At 33.2% G+C, this 27,753-nt stretch overlaps 1 protein-coding gene across 14 annotated transcripts in view; it reads right to left on the minus strand.

Moving 5' to 3' along the window:
• Nucleotides 1-657: 657 nt before the first annotated feature.
• LOC113401176 (uncharacterized) overlaps nucleotides 658-27,753 on the minus strand; it is a 77,114-nt gene continuing 50,018 nt past the window's right edge. The window contains exons 3-21 of one of the 14 annotated variants that reach the window (XR_010309715.1): nucleotides 19,358-19,450; nucleotides 17,846-17,949; nucleotides 16,694-16,843; nucleotides 15,461-15,590; nucleotides 14,962-15,076; nucleotides 13,785-13,902; nucleotides 13,104-13,193; nucleotides 12,630-12,753; nucleotides 12,402-12,531; nucleotides 11,962-12,065; nucleotides 10,790-10,810; nucleotides 10,257-10,433; nucleotides 9,117-9,208; nucleotides 8,452-8,549; nucleotides 7,989-8,076; nucleotides 7,141-7,356; nucleotides 6,143-6,295; nucleotides 2,800-2,895; nucleotides 658-1,768 (exon numbers count right to left, since the gene is read on the minus strand). Coding sequence is in view for 12 of the 14 variants with exons in the window: in XM_064219372.1 (XP_064075442.1) it covers nucleotides 1,720-1,768; nucleotides 6,143-6,295; nucleotides 7,141-7,356; nucleotides 7,989-8,076; nucleotides 8,452-8,549; nucleotides 9,117-9,208; nucleotides 10,257-10,433; nucleotides 10,790-10,810; nucleotides 11,962-12,065; nucleotides 12,402-12,531; nucleotides 12,630-12,753; nucleotides 13,104-13,193; nucleotides 13,785-13,902; nucleotides 14,962-15,076; nucleotides 15,461-15,590; nucleotides 16,694-16,843; nucleotides 17,846-17,949; nucleotides 19,358-19,450 (2,052 nt within the window). In the remaining 2 variants the exon portion in view is untranslated. Of the gene's footprint in view, nucleotides 1,769-2,783; nucleotides 2,896-6,142; nucleotides 6,296-7,140; nucleotides 7,357-7,988; nucleotides 8,077-8,451; nucleotides 8,550-9,116; nucleotides 9,209-10,256; nucleotides 10,434-10,789; nucleotides 10,811-11,961; nucleotides 12,066-12,401; nucleotides 12,532-12,629; nucleotides 12,754-13,103; nucleotides 13,194-13,784; nucleotides 13,903-14,961; nucleotides 15,077-15,460; nucleotides 15,591-16,693; nucleotides 16,844-17,845; nucleotides 17,950-19,357; nucleotides 19,451-27,753 lie in introns of all 14 variants that reach the window. The other 13 variants (XR_010309716.1, XM_064219379.1, XM_064219377.1 and 10 more) reach the window with 13 other exon arrangements.

Genomic DNA, 27,753 nt, shown 5'->3' on the forward strand with positions numbered 1-27,753 from the left:
TTTTTTATTTTTAGTATATATTAATGATCTTCCTGATCCTAACGCTATAATTTACTAAAATTACCTTCCTTTCTATTTTATAGGTTTTTGTGCTATCAACAGTTAACTGATATCGATACAGCTCGTCTAGTATATTTCTATTAGTTTAATAGAATATTTTATTTAATTAACATAACTTTGTATTTGAAATGTTGGAAATAGAAACAACTGAGATTCTAGTAGATTGTACCAAAAAAACAGGCTTTCTAGCTAAAATCTACATACCGAACCGATGGTAGCTACCTATACTTTTAATATAGTTCTATAAAACGCTGAGTCAAAAGTGCTTATAAAAGCCTTTGAATAACCTATATATTGATTTTGTTCCTAGTATTAATTAGTCATTATTATTCTTTTGGGTCCAGGTTATAAAATGTCCTCTACTGCAATATTAAAATGGTATACCGGCTGAATTAGACATTAAATAGGCGAGCTGTGTCAACATAGGCTAGATGAATTTATTTTATCGCTATCATCAATCTTAAGCAGTACTTGACCGATTTTGATACGACTCTCATATATTCGTCATTTTGTACAATTCAGATGAAAACTCATTAGATAATTCATACAGGAAAATCTTAAACCGATGGACGGACGATGGAAAATCAAAACAGAAACTTTAAAAAAGGCATTTTATTTAAAAGAACTGAAAATAAAAATTACAAAAACACATTGCCAACATTTATAAATAATATTTAGTATCCACGTAATCTAATGCTTCAACAATCTTTACAAGAATACATTGTCATGTACAAAATCACTTTTTTATAACAAAATGAGAATAAAACGCTACAAATATATCAAAAACTATTAATACGATCATCACCAGCTTTATTTTTAAAATATTTGTAGCAAAGTTTCAAAAATAACGTATTCGAACACTCTTTTTAAACTTAAAACACATCGATAAATACAAGAAACAAACGAACAAAATATGGTGGTCACTGGTGTTGTCATGTAATTAAATAGCAATTTTTATATTAAAAAAGCACGAAGCGTGTTTTTATTAAATTTTATTGCACAATTTAACAACAAATATCATTTTGTGCGTAAGCACTTATAACTAAATCAACATTTATCTGTCACAGAATAGCTATTTTATATTTATATATTTAGCTATATCGCACTTTTAAAGCAAAGTTGTGGTTATTTAAGAGACATAAGTACCGAGTTGTGATGTTTATTAACAGTAAAATAACATTTAAAAATAACAAGTATTTTTTATATTAATTCATCTTAAATAAATATAATGTATATGGTAACCTTAAATTTCATGTGTATTGTCGTAACTTCGAAGAAATGAGGTAGAGATTTTAATAAATCCTCCATGTTTGTAACTTTGGCGTGTTTAATTTTTTTTTTTTTTTTGATGGTAACGTGAACGTTTGGAAATGGTTTTTAAGGTGGGCTCTAGCGATTCCTAAACTAGTCTAACTTTCGCGCCAATATGTGAGATAAAGCGGGAATCAAATTTTTTTTAGAATTTTTTATAAGGGAAACTACTTTTTATTCTTACAGCTAATATACAATTTCATATAACGTTTACATTTATAAATATATTTGTAAAAAAGCCTTTACAATGTATACGTATAGTACAAGGGTGTTGTACTTCGTTAATCTTAATAAATTAAATAATTTAAGTATATAGTTTTAATATTTTGTGCTTAAGCCTGGCGAAGATCACAACATTCTTATGTTCTTGTCCGTGTAAGGTGATGAGATGTAAGCCCTAGAAATAAGAAAATAATAATTAATACGATTATCATTAAATTACTTTAAAAACATCGAATTATTACAGCATAAAGCACTGCTATAAATGTGCATATCAAAAACTTTGTTATTCGAAAATAAAATGTGCTCAAAAAAGGTAAACGCGTTATAGCTAAGTTGGTAATTAAGGAGAGCATGCTTGGATAACATTTAATTATAATTTCAATTTGTTTACGGTTAATAGTAATGTCAACGAGGTGTAAAGCAAAAGCGTCCTTATGAAAATCTTCCAAACGCTTCAAAGTCGTATATACACGTATGTGCATTTAGGAATTTATCAGCTCGTTAATCGTAACTGAAAAACGTACGGTTACTGTTGTACAGACACGATTCGTTAAATATAGGAACCGAGCATTGACTTTCTGGACTGTTATAATGATTGGGTTACTGTGTATTTATTAAATTCATTATGTATATATGACAGAATAGAAGAACGTTTATTGACTTTTCATTTTTTTCTATTATTCTGCTATTAAACTTGCTCTTGAAAAAGGCAAAGACGATAAATAAACAGACAATTGCCATAGACAATGTTATTAGTTTCGACCTGTGTTTTAAAAAACTTTTCTTCATTATCAAAGTTTATTCATAATATACTAGAGACAGATCTGCATTATATCGAGCGTTCTAGTAATTTGAAAAATGATTAAGAACACCCGAGTAAATATAATAAATTATACACATACATTTGCTAGAGTTGTTAATCAATGAAATTAATGATTACCATAGAGATGATAAGTCGAGTGTTTTTACTTTTATAGTCATGATAAGTATGTCTATGATAATTAATTTCATACAAAATTTACATAGAAGGTTAAAATCAATTACTGAAGAAATTGCTCTATTAATAAAGCAAAATAAAGACATTAATAAAAGGATAAAGTACTCAATGATTTGTCTATCTCATAGAGTCCATAGATACAACATAAACATGCCACAAAAAAGGCAAACAGATTATAAAGGCGACTACAGACTTTAGTGTTTTTAGACCTGAATAGCTTTGATTTTTTTGTATTTTTTTTGTTTTATTTTTCTTGCAGTCTTCTTGCTTAGCTGGTTTATTCGCTTAACACTGGGAGCATGGATCTAGAAGAATAATTATTAAACATTATTAATAATGACATATATATTAATAAACTATAATTTAATATAGATATATTGCAGCTACAAATTTTAAATTACAAAAAACTATTTAAAGCTTCTAAATGTTGATAAAGCAAATTAAATAAGAAAAGCACGTTTTTTGATGTATTGTTTCTAATGACATATCAGCCATCTTGTTTTTTTTTATTATTAAATATAGAATTAAACATACAACTAAATTTATTTAAAATTAGCTGCTTTTATACAATTATATGCATGTCAGCTTCAAAATATTAGGAAAATACATTTAAATTGTATTTGCTTTTGTTATGGTAGAACATTAATTTACTTAGATTTATAACATGAGTTTATAAGATTTGGTATACAATTTCAACTCGCTTTGTAAATAAAAATTACGAACACATATTGGAAACAAAACGGTTATGTAGAAAATAGTAATCATTCTTTACATCGCAAATGCTCAGTGAACCTTGAGAACTAAGATGTCCGCCTTTAGTTACAATATCAGGTTTTGCTGTTTAGCGATCAAGGTGATCAGAGGGTGATACCCAGATGAGCTTGCACAAAGCCCTATCACCAAGTATTCATATTTTAGTGACTACAAGTCAGGTTATAGTCTTAAATAAATTTATAATATTTCATAGCTGACAATAAAACATTGATATAAAGACGACACTAGCGCAAAATTAATAAAAATACACGAATTTAATCTAACATTAAACAGTACATTTTTTTAAAATAATACTCATTTCAGTTCAATTCATCGGTCACTAAATTAAGTCATTCAATAATATTGAATGGAAATATTATTCGTAATTTTCATATATTGTGTGATAGCTACATATAATTATATTCTTTTTTTTTTAATTGTGCATGCGCTAGTCACGTCACTGTAACATATAATAGCATAGAGATGAACGATCATGACAAAGACAATATATATTGTTAATTTATCAATATATTGAGTATTATCTATTTTTTTTTATTCTGTCTTTTATTTGTGCCAAGAGGGCATAGAGTATTATCTATAAAATATTTAGTTATGACACTGTCACTTATGTGACAGTCATCTGTCAAAACAATTTTTATTTGACAATCGAATGATATCGAATCTTTTTGAGAATCGAATGAATCAATGATATTATAATCAATTATTCATATTCGTTCATCTCGAGACAACAATAAAAGCGTTTTAATATTATATGAACTAAATGTACCTTCCATTTCCAAAACTATGGGAATGGGACCTTGGCAGCATTGAAAATTAAAATATTCGTAAGCAATATAGCGGAAATGAATAGGAAAAATGTTTACGAGATACACTTTATGGGAGAGATATGTTTTTATAGTGAAACATTACCGTATCAGAGAACTCTACTGAGATTTATTACAAAATGATATATCTTTTTCTTGATTCTGTTGTAAACTATTTTTAAGCTAATTTAATTTGACAGTACTAAACAAAAAAACATAAAAAGTGGAAGGGATGGCAATTTGTGCTATATCTTTCTCTAAACCTGTGTCAAAAAGTTTAATTTACTGTCAAATTAGTTCAAGAGAAGCACGAAAAAAAAAACAAATTAAGAATAAGTCAGTATACAACAGAACAATTACCTACGTAAAAAAACGATGAGATTCGATCATTCAAACTGATCGTGGAATGACTGAATGAAAACCGGTTTCAACGATATGATATTTTGATATCTGTATACGTCTGATAAATTACAATGAAGTTTTCTGTCGTTATTATAGAACAGATTTCAATCTCGCTGACTGATTTAATTCATTCAGTCGAGTTCTCTAAGTCGTTTCGGATCTCGTAAACTATATGTATGTTTTAGCCGCTTATTATAAGCAACTTTTAAACAAAAAGTTGTTTATCATTCGTAACATAATCAATTACTAGAAAGCATGATTACTACTTGATTGTAAAATATTACATTGATTTTTTTTTTTTATATGTTGACAATGAGAATTTTCAATTAACCGTGCTAATTAAGAATTAATAATTTTAATATATATGGAGCCGTATATAATTATTATTTAATTTTTAAATAATATAGGCAAAGACATTTAGTACAACACGCATTTTTACAATTGTAGAATTTGAAATAATTATATAAATTCCTTTTGGAAACTGCTGTTGATAAGATTCTTCATCAGCACGATATTATTCGTAACTATTTAAACTAGTAAATACCAGATTTCATTTACTTCATTTTATCAAAAAACAGATACTAAAAATATCTCTTAAATATATTAAAAATCGATTGGCAAAATCGATATGAATCGATTCCAGTGAAATCTGGTTTGTTGCACACTTACCATACATTGGTTACAATCAATATATACAAAGCGTGATATATATTATTATATATGTAATGTATATGGATTCTAGCTAGCTATGTCGTTGGTTACCATTACATGTCGGACTCGTATTCATTGGAAGGCAACCAGATAAAATAAAATGTATACATAAATACATACGTTAAATAATTACAACGAATTTATTAATCTTATCTGTGGAATTAATATTTTTCATTTTGACAGATAATTTGGCGCTAATATTAGATGTCACTTTTATGATATTATATTCACTTTTAAATATGTATTTTTGAGAACTTCTTATATTTTTTTAATTAAATTGTTTATCAATCCTTATTTACAGTATATCAAGCTGTTATATTTAATAATTTAAAAAACAACCTATTTGCTTTAAACTATATCTTAAAAATATTTACCTGTAATAATAATAATATAAATAATAAAACATTAAATTTATTATTAAGTACTACAGTATTCATAATTGTTATTTCTGCCTATATTAATAACACATAAATACTACACTCACAGGCGGTTGTCGTAGTCGACTAATTCCCCCCACTCACAGCAACCCGGAGTACTTACTGAATTGTTGACGTGCGAGTTATAAACATACTTACAATTGTACACAGTAATTCTACATCGTAGGCTGGAGCACATACGTGTGGTATTACTGACTGTGGACTTACTCAGAATTCTGTCACGTGACTAGTAGAGCAGGCACACGTACAGTACTAGTGATGTATCACTAAATCGTAGTACAGCTCTCAGTGTGTTTATACTTACAATTCAATGTATATGTACGTGACAGATCTGTCGCACGTGGCAGCCCCAATGTCGCGCGACTATATCGTCGAGCATATCGGAGCGCGTGTGTGTGCGTGTGTGCGTGCGTGCGTGTACTCACAGCTCCATGTCGTGCACGGTGGAGCGCGCGCAGGGCTCGGGCACGCGCACGTGGCAGTGCTTGTGCACGCGCATGCGGCAGTCGCGGCACTCGTAGCCCTGCTTGCCGAGGCGGCGCGCCACTGTCTTGTGGCACACCTCACATACTGTGCCACTGCGGACAAGTATTGTCACTTGACTGTAAGCTTGCGTTAGATGCGACGATAATTGCGCAGTCCTTTTTTTTATGGCATTGGTTGGCGGACGTGCATATGGGCCACCTGATGGTAAGTGGTCACCATGGTCACCGCCCATAGACAAAGGCGCTGTAAGAAATATTAAACATTCCTTACATCACCTCTGCGCCACCAACCTCGGGAACTAAGATGTTACGTCCCTTGTGCCTGTGATTACACTGGCTCACTCACCCTTCTAACCGGAACACAACAATACAGAGTACTGTTATTTGGCGGTAGAATATCTGATGAGTGGGTGGTACCTACCCAGACGGGCTTGCACAAAGCCCTACCACCAAGTAATTTTTTTATTTTAATGAGCATCTTCAGGATCATTCAGATGTAATCACGAAGGTAGTTCAGATAGTCACACTACGCGATTACCTCCACTGAGCCTCTAGAGAATAGAATCTTAATATTCAATGCACACGATGCTCGATCGACTACAGTACAGTACCGCTACTTAAAGCTAACTAACTCAGGCTATCTGAATACAACATCTAAGGCAAACTTTATTTTTTATTGTTTGAAGTATATCTGTATATTGCATTTTGTGGTCAAGAATTTTGATGACTATAATAATTCCAACCGACTAAATATATTGTTATTTTTTTCTCAAATATGTCATTAAAAAGAATAACAAGACCTTTAGTCCTGTTACATTAATCAAATATAACTCACAACAGTAATGTTTAATTTAATTCAATAAAAATAAATATGAAAACACTTAAAGTTTTTATCTCTTTAAAAGTAAAGATTAAATTATTCCATAATAATCGCTTACCCGCTAAGATGTTTAGCGATGAAAGTATGTTCATTATAAATATGCAGTTTCACACCCTTCCGCCGCCATCTTGATCTTTGTGCGACTGTCAGCGGTACCAAGTAGTGTTTCTTAATACCGGCCTCTATGGTCTCCAAGACCAGGGTAGAGGCCTCATGGATGAAGGTACGAGCTGATGCTGTACTGAATCCGGAGACTTCGCTAAGGGACGATCTACTGGGTTATTTTTTGTAATGGTCACATATGACATGAATGATTTGATTCATGGTATAGTTTTGGAAAATATATAATCAGTATAAAAGTTGGACATTTTGAGTTTGACAGGAAAAAACGTATGAATTGGCAATGAAATATGTAGAAGGATGAAAAGTAGAAAAAAGAAGGTTGATCGAAGCGTTAAAAGGGGAGAATAAATCAAGAAAATTCATGCATTTTAAAGAAAATTAATTATAGAGAATGATTATGACAAACCAATGTTACCAGATTGCAGAGTGCGTTTATCCCCAGCGTGAGTGTTGCCAGATGAAAAAAGAGAAAAATTCACATTTAGCGCTTTGTTAAAAATATATATTCGCGTTCTATATATATTATGTATACAAATTATTGTTTTATTTTTTAAATGAGGCAGTACAGCCTTGTTTTTGTTATTTAGCTTAGTAATTATAACTACATTTCAATCGTAAGTTACTGTTTTAAAGAAGATTTGTCTTGTTAGTGCAAAATCATCAAAAATTTTAAATTTGGAAATGTCTATGATGGTATTTTTAATTAAATTTTAGAATAAAATATTTTTATGGCGATGGCAACATTGATTAAGTAACGTCAAACAAAACTATATTAGTGCATACCTTCTGGACGTCCTTGACTCGTCTCCGGACTGCGCGGGCGACGCTCCCGCGGAATATACGTTCCTATTTGGCAGTGTTAAGGCTTTTTCTGTAAAATTAATAAAGCAGATGTTTCATAAGACCGAATTCTTATTAAGAAAAGTATTTGATTAAGAATCGCCTTCGAAAAAAGAGTACTGTTCGAGGTAAACTGACGACGTACAGATTTGTAGATGGCGAAAAATTTGAATATGATCGTATAATCTTTTTAAAAAAATGCCTGAAATTTACATGTTGGGACTCAGAAGAATTGTAAGCACGTTTAGGTGTTATCTTTCCAATCCGAGCGAATGCCGTTCTGTTGAAATATTATAATACTATATAAAAGCCGCTACTATAATATCTCCAGCGCAATCGGCTACGTAGCTCCTCATCAACATCATAAGCATTATCATGAATTCAATAAAATTGAAGTTAAACTTACCATGACTGTTTCTCTCAGCGCTGATGCTGCGTATCCGTTGATTTTCCATCTCCGCATCTTGTTCTAGGGACTGGCCACGAGTTCGCGACCGACCCAATCTGGAATTACATTTTTAATATTAAATATGTGCCCTTAATAGTTATAAATTTGCCAGTAAATAAAATTATGCATTTTGGATGGTTAATTTTTTTAACATTTATTTTAATATCGAACATAGTTTTTATTTATCAATTGTTTATTAAAGGATTTCAACGTAAAAAGTAAAGTCTTCTACGATATACTTGATATACACTCATAAATGGGTCCAATTTTAATTAGGTATACCGCTAAATATCAATCTACAGTTTAAAGGCTTAGGGTGCCTGTATAATAATATACACAGATTGAACATCATAGTTATTTTGGTTGGCACCTCATTTCATTGTAAAGAATAAGCCTATACACAAATGACCTTATTTAGTTTGAAATATAAAATTGAGTTTATTATTCAACTATTTAATTAATTATGCAATAATCACATCGACCAAACCGACCTGAATTGCTGTCTCTTTCTCACTCATTCACATATATAAATATCTCCAAATCTTTATTTATAGATTCAACTCCTTCACGAACAAAATTAAACTTAAATTGTCCAATAGTTTTAAACAGCAGACAGTTCTTACCTTCGTTTAATAGTTCCAAAGAAGTCGCGTTTTCTCTTTTGCCTCGGCAAGGGTTCTGGGGGAGCTTCTTGGTTCACGAAATCGCCCTGCTGCTAGCAAATAAGCACATTAGAAATATAGTTGTAGTATTAAACCAAAGAGTTCGTATGTCACCGATAAACTAAATTTATAAGACTAAATAATTTATTAATAAAAATTTACTGTTGCGTTTAACGTCATGACTGTATAAATACACATTAATACATTTACATTAATACAAATATTTCACAGATTAAAAACGCACGTCTATAATAGCAGGCAAATAATACAGTGTATTCCGACTACAAGAGGACTAAAACCAAATAAAAACATTTAAAATCTAATTGACGCGATATCATTGGTCGAAAGCTTGAATAATCTACGATAATCACTATGGATTTGCGAAAAAAATGCATTTTGAACGTCAACGAAGCTGTTATCGTAATTAAAAGATGTAAAATTAAAGTGGATATAAGTAGTTAAGAGCTTAGTATTGTATTATTAATAAATATATATTAATCAAGAACCGTTAACAGTGTACAATATAGCGAAGCTAATTGTAAATTCAATGGAATACGTAAATCTATGGTTTGTTTAAATTCATCCTTACTCGAACCGTACCAACGAACGCGAATGAAACCGCGGTCGATAACAAGTACTACTATTACGATATTACCTTTTCGAATGGAACGTCTGACGCCTGTCAGTGTTACCAGTAAGACAACCGACGTTATTTAACTTTTCACAACGAAAAGTATTAATGTAGGTACCTTTTGACGAAATTAGTGCTAAGAATAAATGACATGTACTTGTGATATATTTATAGATCAATAGAATATAACCCAATTTGTATAGTTATGAGTGAACAAGAGAAATTGATGCCTAATTAAGTAAAAAATGATTTTATGTTAATGTTGTACTTTTAATGTATTGATTTTTAGTATAATATGTCAATTTTAATACATGTTATAAAAAAGTTTTTATTAAATACAATGAATCCAAATGATATGATTAATGCAACTATATTATTATTATTTTTAAAATAAAGCTCAATGCTTAATAGTTGAGACTTAAGAAATAATATTTCATGCAACAATTAAAAAGGAAATTAAAAAAACACACTTTTACCATCTCAGTGTCTCCGTTAGCTTTGGCGCCATTTTCCTTTATCCTTACACTTTTGGCGGGAGATTGATTAGGAGTGGATTGTTTCTCTTTAGGTTTATCTATGATCTCAAGGTTGTTTTCCATAGCTTCTCTTTCAACCTCGATGAATTTGCCGGAGTCCGTTAATTCCACCTTTTTAGGGAGTTTTTTTTTTTGTTAGTATGACAACACTGCACACGGGTATAATAGGAATTTGAGATTTTTAAATTAATAAAATTGTTAAAAAAGTATATACTACTATTAATTTGGTTATTTGAGTATAATTAATAAATAAATTAATTTAATTGAGAAATATAAAACGAATTTAATTTACTTAATTTCTAAATTAAAAATCTCATTTTTCTATAAAAAAAAATTAATAAAGAGAAACAAAGATCATGCTCAAAGAGGTTATTAGTTATTCTTCATAGACTTCAAGGGCAATAATTACATGAAGATAAACAGGCAAATGACGTATCAATCATTGCCTAAATGCAAGGGAATCTCACCTTTATCGACTTCATCGGCTCCTGCGATGTTTCAATTCCACACAGGCATGCGAAAATAAAATCATTTATATGTTAATTCACTTCTAAATAAAACACAAACAAATACGTCGCAGGGCAGTTTAATCAGTCATTCAATTAACAGCCGAACTTTCTAGGAGAGTCTAAAGCAAACTATAATATGAACTGAAAATGTACTAGCGGATGACATTTAGGAAGCTTTTTGAACGACGCCGTTTAGTAAAATGGCTAGGCTGTTGATGGAAAGGCTAATTAAATTTGGTTGCGACAAATACATTCTAATTACTCATAATATGATAGACCAAATAAATGCTTTTTTACATAATTATTTAGCGGATCATCATCGTGTCTGAAATGAAATGTTTGGACTGAAATAAGTATTCTTTCTTCTCATCTTCTAATTTTATAAACTTATACAAATTTTTGTAAATGTTAGATGCATAATACTGGTCATGACAATGTTGATGATTGACAACGTACGGTTGGAGAGCAAATTTTGCCGTATAAGGGAAGTCCTTGTGACGGCTCATGGACGTCCTATAGGAGTCTCAAGCGAGAACGTAACTCGGTTAGCGTTAGGAATGCTATTAAAACTAATAGTAATTTATCTGCGATGTTTATGTAATTTAAAAAAACTTCAGTTTCCAAGTGAGCTGTGTCGCATTCGACAGTTTAGATATAGGTTGTCTTGAGTCTATTCATGAAAATTCTTTAATAAATTAAGCTAGTTCAAAGATAGTAAAGACTGAAAAAAAAAACTTCTTCGAGAATTCTTCTTGATATGTTCTTATATTCTTATACGAGTGTAAATAGACAAAAAAAACACTAACATATTAAGTAAGTAGATACTTAGTGCATTTAATGTACCCAACGCATAATTTTATTTTTTCTAGCACGTTTTCGGGGACTGGCAAGTGGGCCACCTTATGGTAAGTAGTTATAACTGCCCAATAATATTGGCGCCGTAAGAAATATTAACCATTGCTTCCTACGCCAATGAGCCACTTAAGTTTAGCTTCATATCGGCAGTGTTTGTTATTAGCTACTGATAGATCGGTTTTTATGCAAATTTCATATTTTTGGTTGCTCTTGCAACTCAATCTTTAATAATCATAAAGTTTCCTGTTAAAGAACAGCTTCTATACAATACATACCCTTTGAACGGAGTGTATGATGAGCGTGGATTTGTTGGCTGCGCTGGTCGGACTCAACTCCAGCTCCCGGAGAGCTGACTCCGTGAGTTGGCTGGCGTCGTGTCCTGGACGGATAATGAATAGTTCCACGTTGTCCAAATTTATTTCATACTTAATGACATGATGCCCCAGGGGTCAGTTGAGTGGTCTCATTAAAATAACTTCCCCCCCTTTTTGTAGGAGCAAATATTCCACCAAATGGTAAGAACCTTGGTCCATGGCAAGATATGTACATGGCACTACCATCTACCATCAAATTCATATTAGACACTTGACATAGTATTTATGATGACATATTAACTGCATAGTCCCATAATTTTATATATATGTAGTATTTAAAGTTACATCCATTGCAATGAGTCAATAAAAATCTGTCGGTTTCCTCAAAAATAGTCTCTCACCGTTCTGCTGAAAGGTGGTCTTGGTGGTCGTGGTCAGTCTGCCCTGCGGAGTCACGGTGCGAAGACTCTCCTTGATCTTGAAGGGTTTCGACCCTATATCTGGTATATCTGCGCCCTCGATGAATAGGAACTGAAAATAAATTGTCATGTTATGTCATCTTATAGAAACTGTACAACCTCTTCTCTGAAACCTTTTTTTATATTGAATTTTAGTTTAGACAAGCTCACCTCTACAGTGAGGCTCCCGCTGACGTCGTGCTCCTCCATGGGCCTGGTCTGGAGCCCGATCTGTTGCCTCTGGGAGGGCGCCGCCAGCAGCTCGTCTATACCCACCAAACCCAGACCTAGGAACCTGGGGAAAAGTATAATGTACTTCACGAATACCATATCTACGATTTGAATCAGAATCTGGACATAATATTTTTATAGAAATTATTCAAATGCTGATCGGTTCTGTTTGTAAAGTTGAAACAGAGAACTGGAGACTACAAATTCCGTACTTTTGGAAGCCGAGACCCGTTCTTATAGGATTAGACGTCTCATTGGAAGTTAAGTTTAAAAAAATTAGAGTATCTTTGGTTGCACTGCGTGAAAAACGTTCTGACATCACGAGGACATTTCTCCCGAACTTTGCCAATATAACATCTCGTTTGTATATTTGTAATAAATAAAATATTAACATAACATAGTTAGTACTTGTACCTGTGTTGCGAAGTCGTGTTTCCGGGTGACGGGGGGCTACTGCGGTCGTACACTTCGAAGAGCAGTTCCGCTGTTTGTGGAGAGAGATCACTGGAAACAAAATACAAGTCTTTATATAACAAAATATTTCAGTTTATTTAGTATTTTATTCGTTTCGCTGTAATAATTGTGAGGCAACTTCCAGTTTAAAAGATTTGTGAACCAATTTGAGATGAACAAAGTAAATGGTTCGACAAAGCGTTTTGTGATTGGCCAAACATTGGTTATTAACGAAATATTATTGGCTATTGGCGGAACCAATCACGGGATATAAAATGTGATTGTTATGCTACTATTATTTCAATAAAATTTCTGGTTATTATATACTTGATGCCCATCATAACTCAGTATTGCTTGATAGGTGAGTTCAGATTCTCATTTCATAACAGTTGGACCATATAAGCTCACTTACATAAGAAAATGCGTTAATACCAAATATAAGTACTTAGTAACAGACTTTAAGAAGGTTCCACTACTGGGCAAGAACACAGCGCTCTTGAGGAGTGAATTTGACACGTTTCTCCGATGTGGCAGATTTCATCCAATTCAAACAGACTCCTCACGATGTTTGCCTTCACAATCCAAGTCTTTTAAGCAGAGGCCGCGATAGAAGCCTTTGATTAATATTATCTAGGGACTCACAATAGGAAATGTTCCTCCCACTGTGGGCTGGTGGTGTCCTTCTTGAACGCAGTCTGATTCCTTTGCGGAGGCTCGTCCATCTCAACCACGCAGTAGGGGGCGATACACCCAGTTTTACCTTTGAGACGAATAATTAATTGTTACATTAGCCATCCGGCAATGCCTCACGCGGGTACGATAGGGGTCTATACGAACTTTTTGATTTAATGAAAAACAAAAAAAAAAGATTATTCCAGCTAGGAATGTTGAATAGTCGAGTAGACTTTTCTCTACTGAAATGTGCACGTATTACACATTAAAATCCGTTGCGTGTTTTAAAAGATCAGATCAGATGGCGAAAAGCACCTTCCTTTGTACAAAGCACTTATATTTTTTTCATAATAATATATTAAAAATATTTTCTTTCGAAAAAGTTTCATTCAATTGATTTCCATTTAAAAGATATGTTTATTTATATAAAGTTGACTTTGAATTTTATTCGAGGAAAACAGTAATCATTGAATTTTTATTTGGATTTTTTTCTCGGTAGAATCTATAATACGAACAGTGGAGCTATTCTGTAAGAAGATATTCGAAATTCACCGCAGATACTCACTCATACGAGAGTGAGATGTTCGAATGTAATAATTGACATTGTCTGTACATAAACATAAACATAATCAGCCTGTAAATTTCCCATTGCTGGGCTAAGGCCTCCTCTCCCGTTGAGGAGAAGGTATGGAGCATATTCCACCACGCTGCTCCAATGCGGGTTGGTGGAATACACGTGTGGCAGAATTTCGTTGAAATTAGACACATGTAGGTTTTCTCACGATGTTTTCCTTCACCGTCGAGCACGAGATGAATTATAAACACAAATTAAGCACATGAAAACTCAGTGGTGCCTGCCTGGGTTTGAACCCGAAATCATCGGTTAAGATGCACGCGTTCTAACCACTGGGCCATCTCGGACATTGTCTGTAACAATTATAAAATTGCAAGTATACTCGTATCACCGTGAGTCGGTTGTCAACATTGCACGAGTGATATACGAAATGAGATCTTACAGTATCGCTCTACTGGCCTTTACAATAAATTTGATCCCGGCGATTAAAAAAATCTTATAAGGTCGAAGGTACTGTGCTAAGTGTTCTATATTTTGATTTTTAAAGTATTATGTTACACGTTTATTACTTACCACCAATATCCTTGGCCCCCACCACTTTCACTAGCAGCCGCTTGTCTCCGAGCAATTGGATACATCCAGCTGTGGAGTTCGGTGTCGAAGTGTACATCTGACGGTCTTGATGAAGCTGGAAATCAATGCGTAGGCTTTTGAGTTTTACATCACTGTTTAAAACGCTTTATTTAAAAGGAAGAATGTAACGTTTTTAAGGTTTTTAAGTATTTGTAAAAACTTTAAATTTTTTATTATTTTTCATGGAGTAACTAATGTAGCAAAATATAATTAATATGTCAACACTCTGAGAAATTTACACCAGTGGACTAATTCTTGGGCACCATATGCGTTTTCTTGTGTCAAAGACGTTAAAATTAATAGTAAAAATTGCATTAGTCGATTTACGGCTCCCACACAGATAGAAAGATTTTAAGATATCATAATGAAGAGCCTAAAATGATTGTGTCCCAAGATTGTGTCCGACGAGCCCCCAGTGAGCGGTGCGTAGAGGTGGTACCATGGAGTCGTAGTGCAGCGGCAGGCGCGGCGCGGCGTCGGGCGGGTGGCGGCGCAGGCGCGGGCACGTGGGGTAGCCCGCGAACGAGAAGAACAGCTGCGTGTTGCGCAGCGCACTCACTACGATGTCGCTGGAACCCATTGGAAAGTGCACGCCCGTATTCGTGACAAAACTTAAGATAAAAGGTTAGTTTATTTTTAGGAGACCAACAAAGTATTCACTAAATCCAAGTACAAAAACATGAAGACTAAATGCAACCTTAATTATGAGTAATAGTAATAGTATTTACTCCTAACGATGACAGTAGCAACGAAAATAAAATATTGTTTAAACGACGGCTGAAATATAAAATAGTCACAAACTGAAAAAAGCAACGATCAGCATACTTTTGATTTAAATATGACTTAATCACTTTTTTAAACTTCGAAATGTTGCCATTAAAAACGTCAAAAGTATACGTATGTGTATAATGAGCCGAGATGGCCCAGTGGTTAGAACGCGTGCAACTTAACCGATAATTATGAGTTCAAACATGAAGGAAAACATTTTGAGGAAACCTGCATGTGTCTAATTTCAACGAAATTCTGCCACATGTGTATTCCACCAACCCTCATTGGAGCAGCGTGGTGAAATATGCTCCAAAACCTTCTCCTCAAAGGAGGCCTTAGCCCAGCAGTGGGAAATTTACAGGCTGTTAATGTAAAATGTTTTAATATATGTATATAAGAATAGCTGTTGTCATTTTGGAATTAAAAAAATTAATAACCCATAAACATTTACAGACGATTCTGTATCGATTGGTCAGCCTGATACGGTTACGTTAAGAAGGACAACAAAAAATACATAAAAGTCAAATGTATTACTGAAGTTTTAGTAATAGTATTTATGCAAGCAATTTAATGAAGTTCTAGTAAGTTTTGTTTACCATATAAAAGAGCAAAGTTATTCCTACTCTAGAAATGTTTTCCGATTTCAGTTTGTAGCACTTTTTATATTGTAGCGGTAAATTTAGTATTACGAATAGTTTTATGTCGGCAAACCAAGTTATGTGGCCCAGGTACATAAAATGCAATTTTCAAATTCTGGAGGGAATTGGCAAATTACGTTTGGTTCGGAAAAAAATTGGCTCAGCGAAATGTATTGATAGAATCTACATTTATATAAATAGCCAAAGAACATATAAATATTTTATTCAATAAAAAAAATTAAGTTGCATTAATGACGGGTATTTACCTAATCAACTGCTGTAAGTCGCTCTCAGCGGCGTTTGGCCTTAACGGGCCCACCGGTGCGAGGGCGACTTTGACGTCTGGCCATCCGTCACATTTTAATTCACCAGTCAGCTTATCCGTGATGCATGTAACGTGGAGACGAGCTCGAAATCTGAAAATCAAAAAGGATTATTTTATTGGAAAAGTTACACCATCAACTTATGAATAAGCACTTAAAATTATATCTGACTTGGGTAACATACAAAGTGATACGTCTTTAAAGGTGTAAACAACATTGAGGATAACTTTTTGATCATAAAATTCGGCAATTCCCATGCGCTTACGCAGCGATGCGGCTGCGATTCAATCAGAGTCGGGTCGTATTTTAATCGCATCGTTAAGATCAATAAGCAGAATCGGTCCTCAGTTACGATAAAGCTGACGTTAAATTTCTGTCACCTCATCATTTTAAAGGACTACTTTGTAGTGCTTCAGTTTGCAGGTTCAGCGAGCTACATAAATCTCAAGCTTCATCGATATAAACACTAAGATTTGACAGTACGGATACGAACAGTCTAAAAGACACTTAGTTTAGTGTTTGCTTTTTGTCTGACCAAATATTTTTATGTTTTTCACTCCAGATAATTGTATGTTCGAGAAAGGTAGTATTTATTATAATAACCGTCTTTAGCGTCAATAGCGCAATGTTTACGGGCCGCCTAGCGATGTAAAAAGTCGCAGGATCCTGACACCTTGGGCTATTGTCGTCTCCACTCCTAAGGGGGGTAGATAATAGGAATATTAACAATTCCTTAATTCATTTGGGGAATTGCTAGTATTCTGTAATAAAAAGTAGCAATTAGTAATCTATCAACTATATAGTTATAATTTACTTGGTGGTAGGGCTTTTTACCAGCCCGCCTGGTTAGGTACCATCCACTCATCAGATTTTCTGCAGCCACGCAGCAATATTTTGTACATTGTGTTCCGGTTTGAAGGGGAAGCTAATGAAACTACAGGCACAAGGGAAATAACATCTTGGCTCCCAAGATTGGTGGCGCATTGGCGATGCAAGGAATGGTTAAAGTTTCTTTTGGTGCCAATGTGACCAGTGGTTACTAGTTACCATAACGTCACCGCGTTTATAAATAGGTATCCTATTTTGATTACGTACTTGTTAACATTAACCCTGTAGTGAGAAACTTCGACTTTTTCGCCTCGTTGACTGAAAGCCTTCAACTGGAAGGCGGGCATTGCTTCGCAGTCAGATGTTATAGTCTGAAATGTAAATAAAATTCATGAATTTATATATTTTGCTTAGACTTCTATCATTATAAAGATAACCCATTACCGTATTCATTGAACGGAAGATGTATTGAATGATTTAAATAAATAAATAAATATTGGACAACATCACATACATTACTCTGATTCCAATGTAAGTAGCTAAAGCACTTCGAAATCAGTAGTAACTACCGTTCGTAAATATATTCGTCATACAACAAATCGATTTAATTCAATGAGAATATTAGTTGTTATAATTCAATTCGGTAAGTCGTATAATTTATTAAAATGCTGGCAACATTGAATTATAATGACAGTCAATTTAATCTGTCACAATTGAATCTTCCGCTCTGCGGGCGCAGCTCGTAATTTATCAGCAGATACGGAACTTAGTCGCAACCTTATATGTATTAAAATGTTTTAATACAATACAGGAGATGATGACTCTTGGATGATGATGAATACGGGAATGGTTACATACTGATGATTGCGGGTTCTATTCCAGGCAAGCACCACTGAATTACCATGTGCTTAAAATTTGTGAGCATAATTCGTATCGTGCTTGGTGATGAAGGACACGTGATGAAGCTTCGTCACCAGTGACCGTAGTCATCGGAGAAGCGTGGTACAATAAATTCCAAACCGTGTCTTCAAAAGGAGAATCCAGCCGCGGGAAATTTACTGGCAGCTATTATTGTTTTTTTTTATACATATTAACATAACATACAGTATAATATACTTATCACTTATCATAGTTGAAAAAACAACCCCATCTGAGCAATTTTTTTCCCATTTTCCACAGGAAGGCAGACGTGCAAATGGACCATCTAAGTGGTTACTATGGCTGTTTGACGTTTGAATAACGAATTAATGGGGACCTACTCAAAACTTCAACTAGTAAATTATATCATTATTTAAAAAAATTAAGTTTAAGAAATAATTTTACCAAATAAGTAACGTGTAGTTCAAATTATTAAAATGTTGTAAAATTTATCTGTGCCTCAATCTTATTATCTTTGATTAGCAATATATATTTTATTTGACAGTACGCCAGAAGGCTTTGGAGGACTTGTTAAAGCCTCTTACGTAATATTATGATATTGTACTCTTTCAAACAGCGAATGAAACTTTTACGTCGAGCCCAAAGGTTGTCTGGAATCGCTTTACAGCGATAAGACCGCCTTTGTACATCTTCCCTAGCTTTAGTTATAATTATTTTTGAAACGAAGATCTTTTACGCGGCTTACAGTAGACAATTACAGCTTAGGGCGAACTGGCACAAAATATTCGATTAATTATCAAAAAAAAATCAGTAGTGCTTGACGGGGAATTTTCGATTACCACAGACGTTAAGTCGAGATAGCCCAGTCTATCGCAGCTTGTAAATAATGGTCGTACTCACCACGTCATCCTTAGTGTCGCACTCACAGAATATGTTTGATAGGCTTGGCGGGTGGCTCTCCAGCGCTCGTACGATTTCAACCCCGACACCTTGCTGAAAATAAAATATTGTTATATTAATAAATTGTATTTTTTTTTAAATTTTATAGGTAGGCTATTGGTAGGACAGACTATTGGTACAACCCGTATCATGACCGGCCATGGTAAGAAATATGAACTATTCCTTATATCGCCAATGCACAACCAATCTTGGGTACTAAGATGTTATGTCCCCTGTGTCTGTAATAACACTCGCCCACTTACTCTTCAAGCCGGAACCTAACAGAACTAAGTATTACTATTTGGCGGCAAAATAGATGATAAGTGGGTGGTACCTATCCTGCTGAGCTCGCCTACCACCCAGAACTATTAACTGCAGTTACTTACTTACTAACATTATAAACAAAAACCTTCTACGAAACGCGCTTGTTACATGAAACGACTGTAGGGGGAATCGCTGATGCTGCGAGCCGCCAGTTCCATTGCGACCCAGATCGACGAGTCCTCATCAGCAGAATATAGTTTTCGTAATTAATTATTGATTAATATTAATCATTCAATATCTAAACTTAACATTGGTATTGTCTCAAATTATTGTAAGTTTGGTTTAATTAGAGTAATTATGAAATCTTCGGTTTTTTTTAGTCCTACGGCTGTAGAAAACGTAATTCGCTGCATCTTCTGGTATATTTTTTACGTAAATCGGTTCAGTAGTAGGTAATATCAGTTAAGCAGAAGAAATGAGTCTCCTCATTTATTAGAGGTTTTTGTATTCAGATTGTTTGAAAGTTGTAACAAATTATATTGTGAAGTTACGTCAAGTTACTTCTAGAAAGTTTATAAAAAAGGGGTACCCAATGTTATTCGAAAACGTTTTTGGAATAAAACTGTTACTAATATCCTGCAAGTTGTATCATTTTTATCACATCACTGCCGTCTCGACATTTTATCTGTGATTACTTTTCATGATACTAAGAATTACATATATTATAGACTATTGGTTACCTAGAGCTAAAAAAATGAAGGCTGGGAAACCTTAAGTGGCTTCTAATTCGTATTATGAAGCCAAATTTGGAGTTAATCCACTAACCTTCGAGAACCAGCTCATTCTTAGAAAGCTTTATATGGTGTGGGTGATTTTTTATTGTCTGCAAGATGACCTAACTGCTCTAAACTCAATAATATTATGGGAATGGATTAAGAAACAAATATATATATTGTTACGAGACTAGGCCTAGCCTCCATACGGTGCTACGTCATAGGATATTATAATTAATTATATCATTAATAATATCATATATTATAAATATATACAATTATTATTGTAATTAATTGATCAATAATTTGTACAACTTTAGTTAATATTATTTTATGGGATAACATTTAATACTGGCATGTAGCACTATTTCTTATTTTAAAAATGATTGAGCTGTCATAAGGAAAACAATTGGAGGATTGTGAGGGATGGTAAAAGATATATACAGAGATTGGAGCATCATTGTAAAAAACATAAAATTATGTTAAAATTCAATCAAAACAAAACCTGTCATAGGTTTCGAAATTCCTAAAAATCTTTTGAATAAACGCGAAGTTTCGCGATAGTCAATTGTTTAATGGCGTAGTTATTATACTTATTACTAGCTTTTATCCGCGTCTTATCGTGTTTCTAGTCGTTCGTAGGTGTTATTTATAAATATTAAGAAATAGCCTGTCTCTCCTTGAAGTTCAAGCTTGTTTCCAATAACCATTCATAATATATTTTTTATTTTAAAGAAAACTTAAGTCGGTCTACACCTCATGGCCAAATAGGGGTTCATAGTTTGTAAAATAATTATATTACTCTAAGGATACTATTATATTCGTTAAGCCCTTATTTATTTACTTTATTACAGAGACGAAGTCGTTTTTGACAATCGAGTGCATTGTAATTCACTGTAACTGTCAAACTTTAACTGTAGTAACATTAAATCTCTTCTAAACGCTGGGTTATTATATTTTATGACTGTGTGATATTTTTCGATTGAGTCTGGAAAAATTGTTAAAGATTTTAAAGATAATGGATTATGGAATAAACTTTTACTGGTGGTAGGGTTTTGTTCGGGCTCTGGGTAGGTACCACACACTCATCAGATATTCTACCGCCAAACAGCAGTACTCAGTATTGTTGTGTACCGGTTTAAAGGATGAGTGACAGATGAACAATCTTCTAAACAACAATCTTAGTTTAACATAAAATGTGATTTGCTAACAAATCTGCTATATTATGCACTACAAACAGTTCTTGATTAATATATATTTATTTATAATATAACAATATTCCACTTTACAACTTATAATCGCTTTAATTTTACTTCCAAAGTTCCGCTAACAATATCGCTAATATTCAAAACGTCATTTGTTATGAGTCGATAATGAATACCATATATTATTCCAGCTATCGACCAATGATATCGCTTCAATTCAAGGTCAAAGTTGTTTATTTGTCTTTACGCGTTCTGAAATTGAAATTGTCTATAATTCTTTGCATTAGGTACAAAGAAAAATCCGCAATCATATTTTTTCTATTAAATCTCGCGATCAAATACCTACTGTGTCCTTATCCAACAGAATAAAAATATACTTTATTCAAGTAGGCTTTTATAAGCACTTTTGAATATACATATTATTTAGGTCTGTATATTTTGTTTGTAATGGTTCTGTATACTATGGTTTTCGTGTACTTAGTTTATCTTAACTATTAAACAATTATTAAACGTATTATAAATCCGAAATTTAATAAAAATTACTTAAGTTAGGTTTTGTTTCTACCTTAATTTTCAATTTTGTACGTTACTGTGTATTTTTGTTAGAAATTAATAAATAAAATCTAGATCACAGACTGCTATGTCAAACTACGTAAACAAATGTACAGACACGGTTACTTTCGCGTTTACGATATATATATAAAAGGACAAAGACACGTTGTATCGCCTATAGTAAAATAACAGATAAAACAAGGAATACTGCGTCTTCCAGTATAAGTTTAACGTATATTAAGCATTAAAAACCCCTCTTTAATACTTGAGTTATGTAAAGAAATTTTGGTAAATTTGTCGAATCATATGATATGAATTATATGATATTATATAATATTACTTAGGAAACGTAGTACTGGTAAAGAACGATAGAAAAACAATTTAGAACACTTTCGAGGTGGAGCCGTGATTCGACAAATTTACCGAAATTTTACTCAAGACATTTTACACACACATAAACGAACACGTACAAAATATGATCGTCTTTTGTCGTCTTTGATCGCGTCTCATTTGGCGCCATCGCTGTCTGGCTTTACTTGACAGATCGTAGACTATAGATACTATAAATATTGTCTATACTACACAGATTATTAAGATTAATAATATTCGTTCTCTGAAATAGTACACATTTAATATATTTCAATTAAAGGCAAAAAATAATAACGATATAATTAGTACTAGTTGTACGCACGCGGCTTTACGTTTAAGGGATTCGGTATAAAGTAGGCCATGGTCTTTCTTATGATTCTAGCTTTCTCCATACCGAATTTCGTCTAATTCGGTTCAGTGGATTGGCTTTTAGACAGACAGATAGACAGATTTACTTTCGGATTTATAATATTAGCATAGATAAAAAGGAAACGCCAAAATAATATTAAATTATATTTGTATAAAATTATTTCTTAATTTTCTTTAAATTAAAAAATATATATCTGCTAAGTAACTTTATTATGTAAAATTTGGAGATGTCAGATAGTATGAATCCTTGTGACACTTGGGTGTTGTAGGCTTCTGAGGGCCTTTGATTTCACAGGCTGTGCTTCGAAATATCCCGCAGCCCGAAGCGTTAATTCATGTGCAGCTTTTCACAGGTGAAGTTTTTTTAATTTCTACATTTGGAGACAATTTAATGTCTACCTAAAAAATTTCATTTTGTTAGTCGACATGACTTTAAAACTCTTTACAAAAATGCAACTACTCAGTTATTTCAAACTCAAATGCAAAATTAAATAATTAAATAATTTTATTTTTTATCATAGTATTATTTGTACGTTCAAAGAAAAATATGTTTATACATTAGCTCTCAAATAAAAGCAATCACAATTGTTGTACGTATTCGAACCGAATATTACTTTTGCAGTTAATAAAGTCGGTCGGGCAAGATCAAATTTATTCGTCACGTTATGTGACGTCAGACAAAACAAGAAAATAAACTATTGTCTATTACTTTAAGTCTATTTTAAATATATACTAATAAAATATAGTGTAATGTTTGGTTATAAAGTTACGGAATTACAAGTAAGTTTTTCGCCTTTATTTTTAGAAAAATAAAAATACTAGCGACCCGCCCCGATTTCGCACGGGTGTATTATTAAGAAATTATATGATATAATTATAATGAATACCCTATAACACTCAGAATCATGTGGCTCTTTTATTGGTGATTTGCTTTTACTAAAGATTTTAGTTCTTTGGTTACGGAGATTACCCCCTACATACAAACTAACACATTCATCTATATATAATATTAGTATAGACTACAGATATACTACAAAATATAGAATATCGTTCTTTTTTTAAAATTTCTTCTTTCGTTTCAAATTTTGGCGACTCTATTTTTATCAAAATTAAAACATAAAAATTAAACTATTATTTATTAAAGTCTGCTCATGTCTTACGATACTATAAATTACCCACTATAAAGCTCCTATTAATAACAAACTACTAAAGGTATCAAAAGTAGAAGCCCATAAGTATCCCACAACTGGACAAAGGCCTCCATTCCTCTTCTACTTATAGTATGAACACTCGATCATCGATTCAGATGCACGCATTCTGCCCACACAGTTAAATGAAAATTAAATCCAGGCGGAGGTGGATTTTTACGGGATACTTTACTATGACCCACGCGAACGAAGTCGTCTTTAAAGTGGAGTGAAACCACGCGCAACGGCTAGTGAATAATAATAACAAAAGTATCGTCACATTTATAAAATGTATATATGCGTCTTGCCAATAACCCCTGAGAGTTGGCAATGGCTTAAAAACTACAACTTTGGCAGGTTGCCACGGTGTCCTATTGTCAGGAGAATGTTGGATCAATAATGCTCTGAGAATTGGAAATGTCTGACACGTCTCAAGGTTTTTTAGGGACAAACAAACAACAATAACAGCATCTATAGTATATTCCAATCGAAGGAGTAAAGATAAACAAACCTTAGATTTACGTATTTCAATCAATCGTTTAATTACTTAACAAGCTGATACTTTATAATAAGCTCTATGTACCTGATTTGAACAGCACCTCTTTTCCGACAATCAATCCTTGTAGCTTTAAGTAGTTAAGAAGAGTTTTTTATAACTAAGTATAACTTAGGTAGGTATACTTTTTATTAGGGCTCCGTACATTAAGAGTAAAAACGGGACCCTATTACTAAGACTTCGTTGTCTGTCCGTCCGTCTGTCTGTCACCAGGGTGTATCTCAAAATCCCGCGATAGCTAGACAGTTGAAATTTTCACAAGTTATTTATTTCTGTTGCCGCTATAATAACAAATCCTAAAACAAAATAAAATAGATATTCAAGGGAGCTGCCGAACAAAAAACTTTTCGTCCCTTTTTGCTCGATATTAATAATGGCAACATCCTATCTGTAAATACTTGAAATATTCACAAAATACTCAGTTGTATTTTTACTTTTATAATAAATAATAAAAAGAGGGTTTTTTCGGGTTCCGTACTCATTATAAAATTTGTGTACATACTATTGTTTAGTCGATGGTACGGAACCCATCGTGCGCAGCCGTTTTTATTGTTACTTATTTTCTCCTATTCTTGTATCAAGTTGTCAATTTTAGTTGAATCCTTATCGCATGCGGTGTTTACCTATAATTAGCTTATCATTTTGTTTTATTTGTATATAAGTATAAAGTTGTCATAAATATATACAAATGTTATAACTCGTTGGCGAAACAAATAAATAAATAAAAAATATTGTCCCCTACTAACAGTCCTTGATTTATATGTCATTATTTATAAGACATCACTATTCCACTTAACGACTAATGTCAACTTCAATTTTATTTCCAAAATTCCGATAACAGCTTTCTCGACGTTCATGACGCCATTTTTTTGCAAATCCATAGTGAATATCATAGATTATTTCAGCTCTCAACCAATTATATCGCGTCAATACGACGTCAAATGTTATTTATTTGGGCTTTGTCCTCTTGTGGTTGGAATACACTATACGATATTAAGTTTCAACCATTAGATCTCACTAGTAAGCATTTTACGGTTACTGTTGTATTTAAATAGAGTATGGAATATATCTATTACATATAATAAAATTGGAGTGTCTGTTTGTAATATTAAAATAACCGCGTTTTACTAAATGCATATGTATATACGGTACATATACCTAAATATTTTTTTTTACAATTTTTATCTGTCTGTCTGTTTGTTCCGGCTAATCTCTGGACCGGCTGGACCGATTTTGACGAGACTTTCACTGGCAGATAGCTGATGTAATAAGGAGTAACTTAGGCTACATTTATTTTAGAATTATATGTAAAATAATAATAGACACGCTTTTTTATTAAATTCAAACGCGCACGAAGTCGCGGGCACAGCTAGTATACAATAAAATTGTTTACGTACTTAATTGACAGGCGAAAATATCAGTCAACTAATGTTCATAAAATTAGTTAAATGAGTCAATAGTACGCCACTAGCAATGGTTTAAGGGCAGTCTTGACCCCTTGGGCTATCGTCTTCTCCACTCCTAACACAAGCTTTAGGCTTAATTTTAACGGCACATTGCTAATATTATATTTAAAAAAAAAAGGATAGCACGAAATACAATCTCGATATTGTATATGCGACAGTCGTGAACGTTATCAAGCTCTTTTGAGTAGTAATGTTTTATTTTATTTATAAAATTTAGTGTTTAAATGTTTTCATATTAAATACTGGTAGATATGTAATCGTGACAAGTCCGATAGATTACCACAATTAGGTATTCAGCACTTAAGGATTATTTATTCAAATTAAAACTAGAAATTTCATTAATTAAATTAAATAAATATCAAAAGCTATTCTCAATTAAGTATGCATCCTCAATCGCGACATTGATAATTAATACTCAACTTTCTTTTAGAGTAGGGTACTCTTAGCAGAACAGCTATCAGTAGGTTATTTCTTGGTTCTTTTATTTACTTATTTCTATGTATTTATTTATGTATATATACTTCTTCTGGTGCGTGTGTATCTCCTAAACAGAAGCGACGTTATGATGGCTTTTATTGTATGTTTTGAAGTGGCACTGCGACCGGTTTCAAGGATTTTTTTTTATAACACATATAATAAAATTCTTATATGACCTATAGACACCGGCAGCTAGTATATTACATATATTCTGTTACTAGAACTAGTTACGATAAGCTTTTTCGGTTTAATGTTATAGCATTTATTACAAAAAGTCTTTAGAAAATTAAATATCAAGCATTCGTATGCTTGGGAGCGTTCGTATAACAAATTAATTCAAGTCTAACAAAACATCTTGATCCTTGTTTTACGTCAAATATATTACTTTTATTTTTTTTTTATTTTTTTTTATTTCATTGATTGGCGGACGAGCATATGGGCCACCTGATGGTAAGTGGTCACCACCGCCCATAGACAAAGGCGCTGTAAGAAATATTAACCATTCCTTACATCACCTATGCGCCACCAACATTGGGAACTAAGATGTTATGTCCCTTGTGCCTGTGATTACACTGGCTCACTCACCCTTCTAACCGGAACACAACAATACAGAGTACTGTTATTTGGCGGTAGAATATCTGATGAGTGGGTGGTACCTACCCAGACGGGCTTGCACAAAGCCCTACCACCAAGTATACTTATATGTATTTTGACGTAACACTACAGTTGCAACAGGATAGGCTCCTTGCTCAACGGTTTCCGTCATAAGTCGTAACCCACATACTCCATATACGTATCGCAATATCTCGGTTCTGTCTCGTGTTACTGACGCGCGTGTTTCGTGGCTTACGTTTTCTTTCCGTGTTAAGCAATTTGTTCATTAATGACCATTTAATAATATTGCGCTTGTATTTTTCATATATATTCATAACATACAAAATAAACCACTTATCGTCGTTAGCAAAACCAATTGATAATGGTTGGTATATTAACAATTAGCTTCCGCACGCGGCTTTGTTCGCATGAGGAGGGAGAAAGGGGGGTCAGGTGTGTGGTGGTAAATGTACGCTATATCTGTTCCAAGTTTCATCCAAATCCGTTCAGTACTTTTTGAGGAAACTTCAGCCTGCTCACGTTTC

The sequence above is a fragment of the Vanessa tameamea genome, chromosome 27 (assembly GCF_037043105.1).
Source record: "Vanessa tameamea isolate UH-Manoa-2023 chromosome 27, ilVanTame1 primary haplotype, whole genome shotgun sequence".
NCBI classification, from domain to species: domain Eukaryota; kingdom Metazoa; phylum Arthropoda; class Insecta; order Lepidoptera; family Nymphalidae; genus Vanessa; species Vanessa tameamea.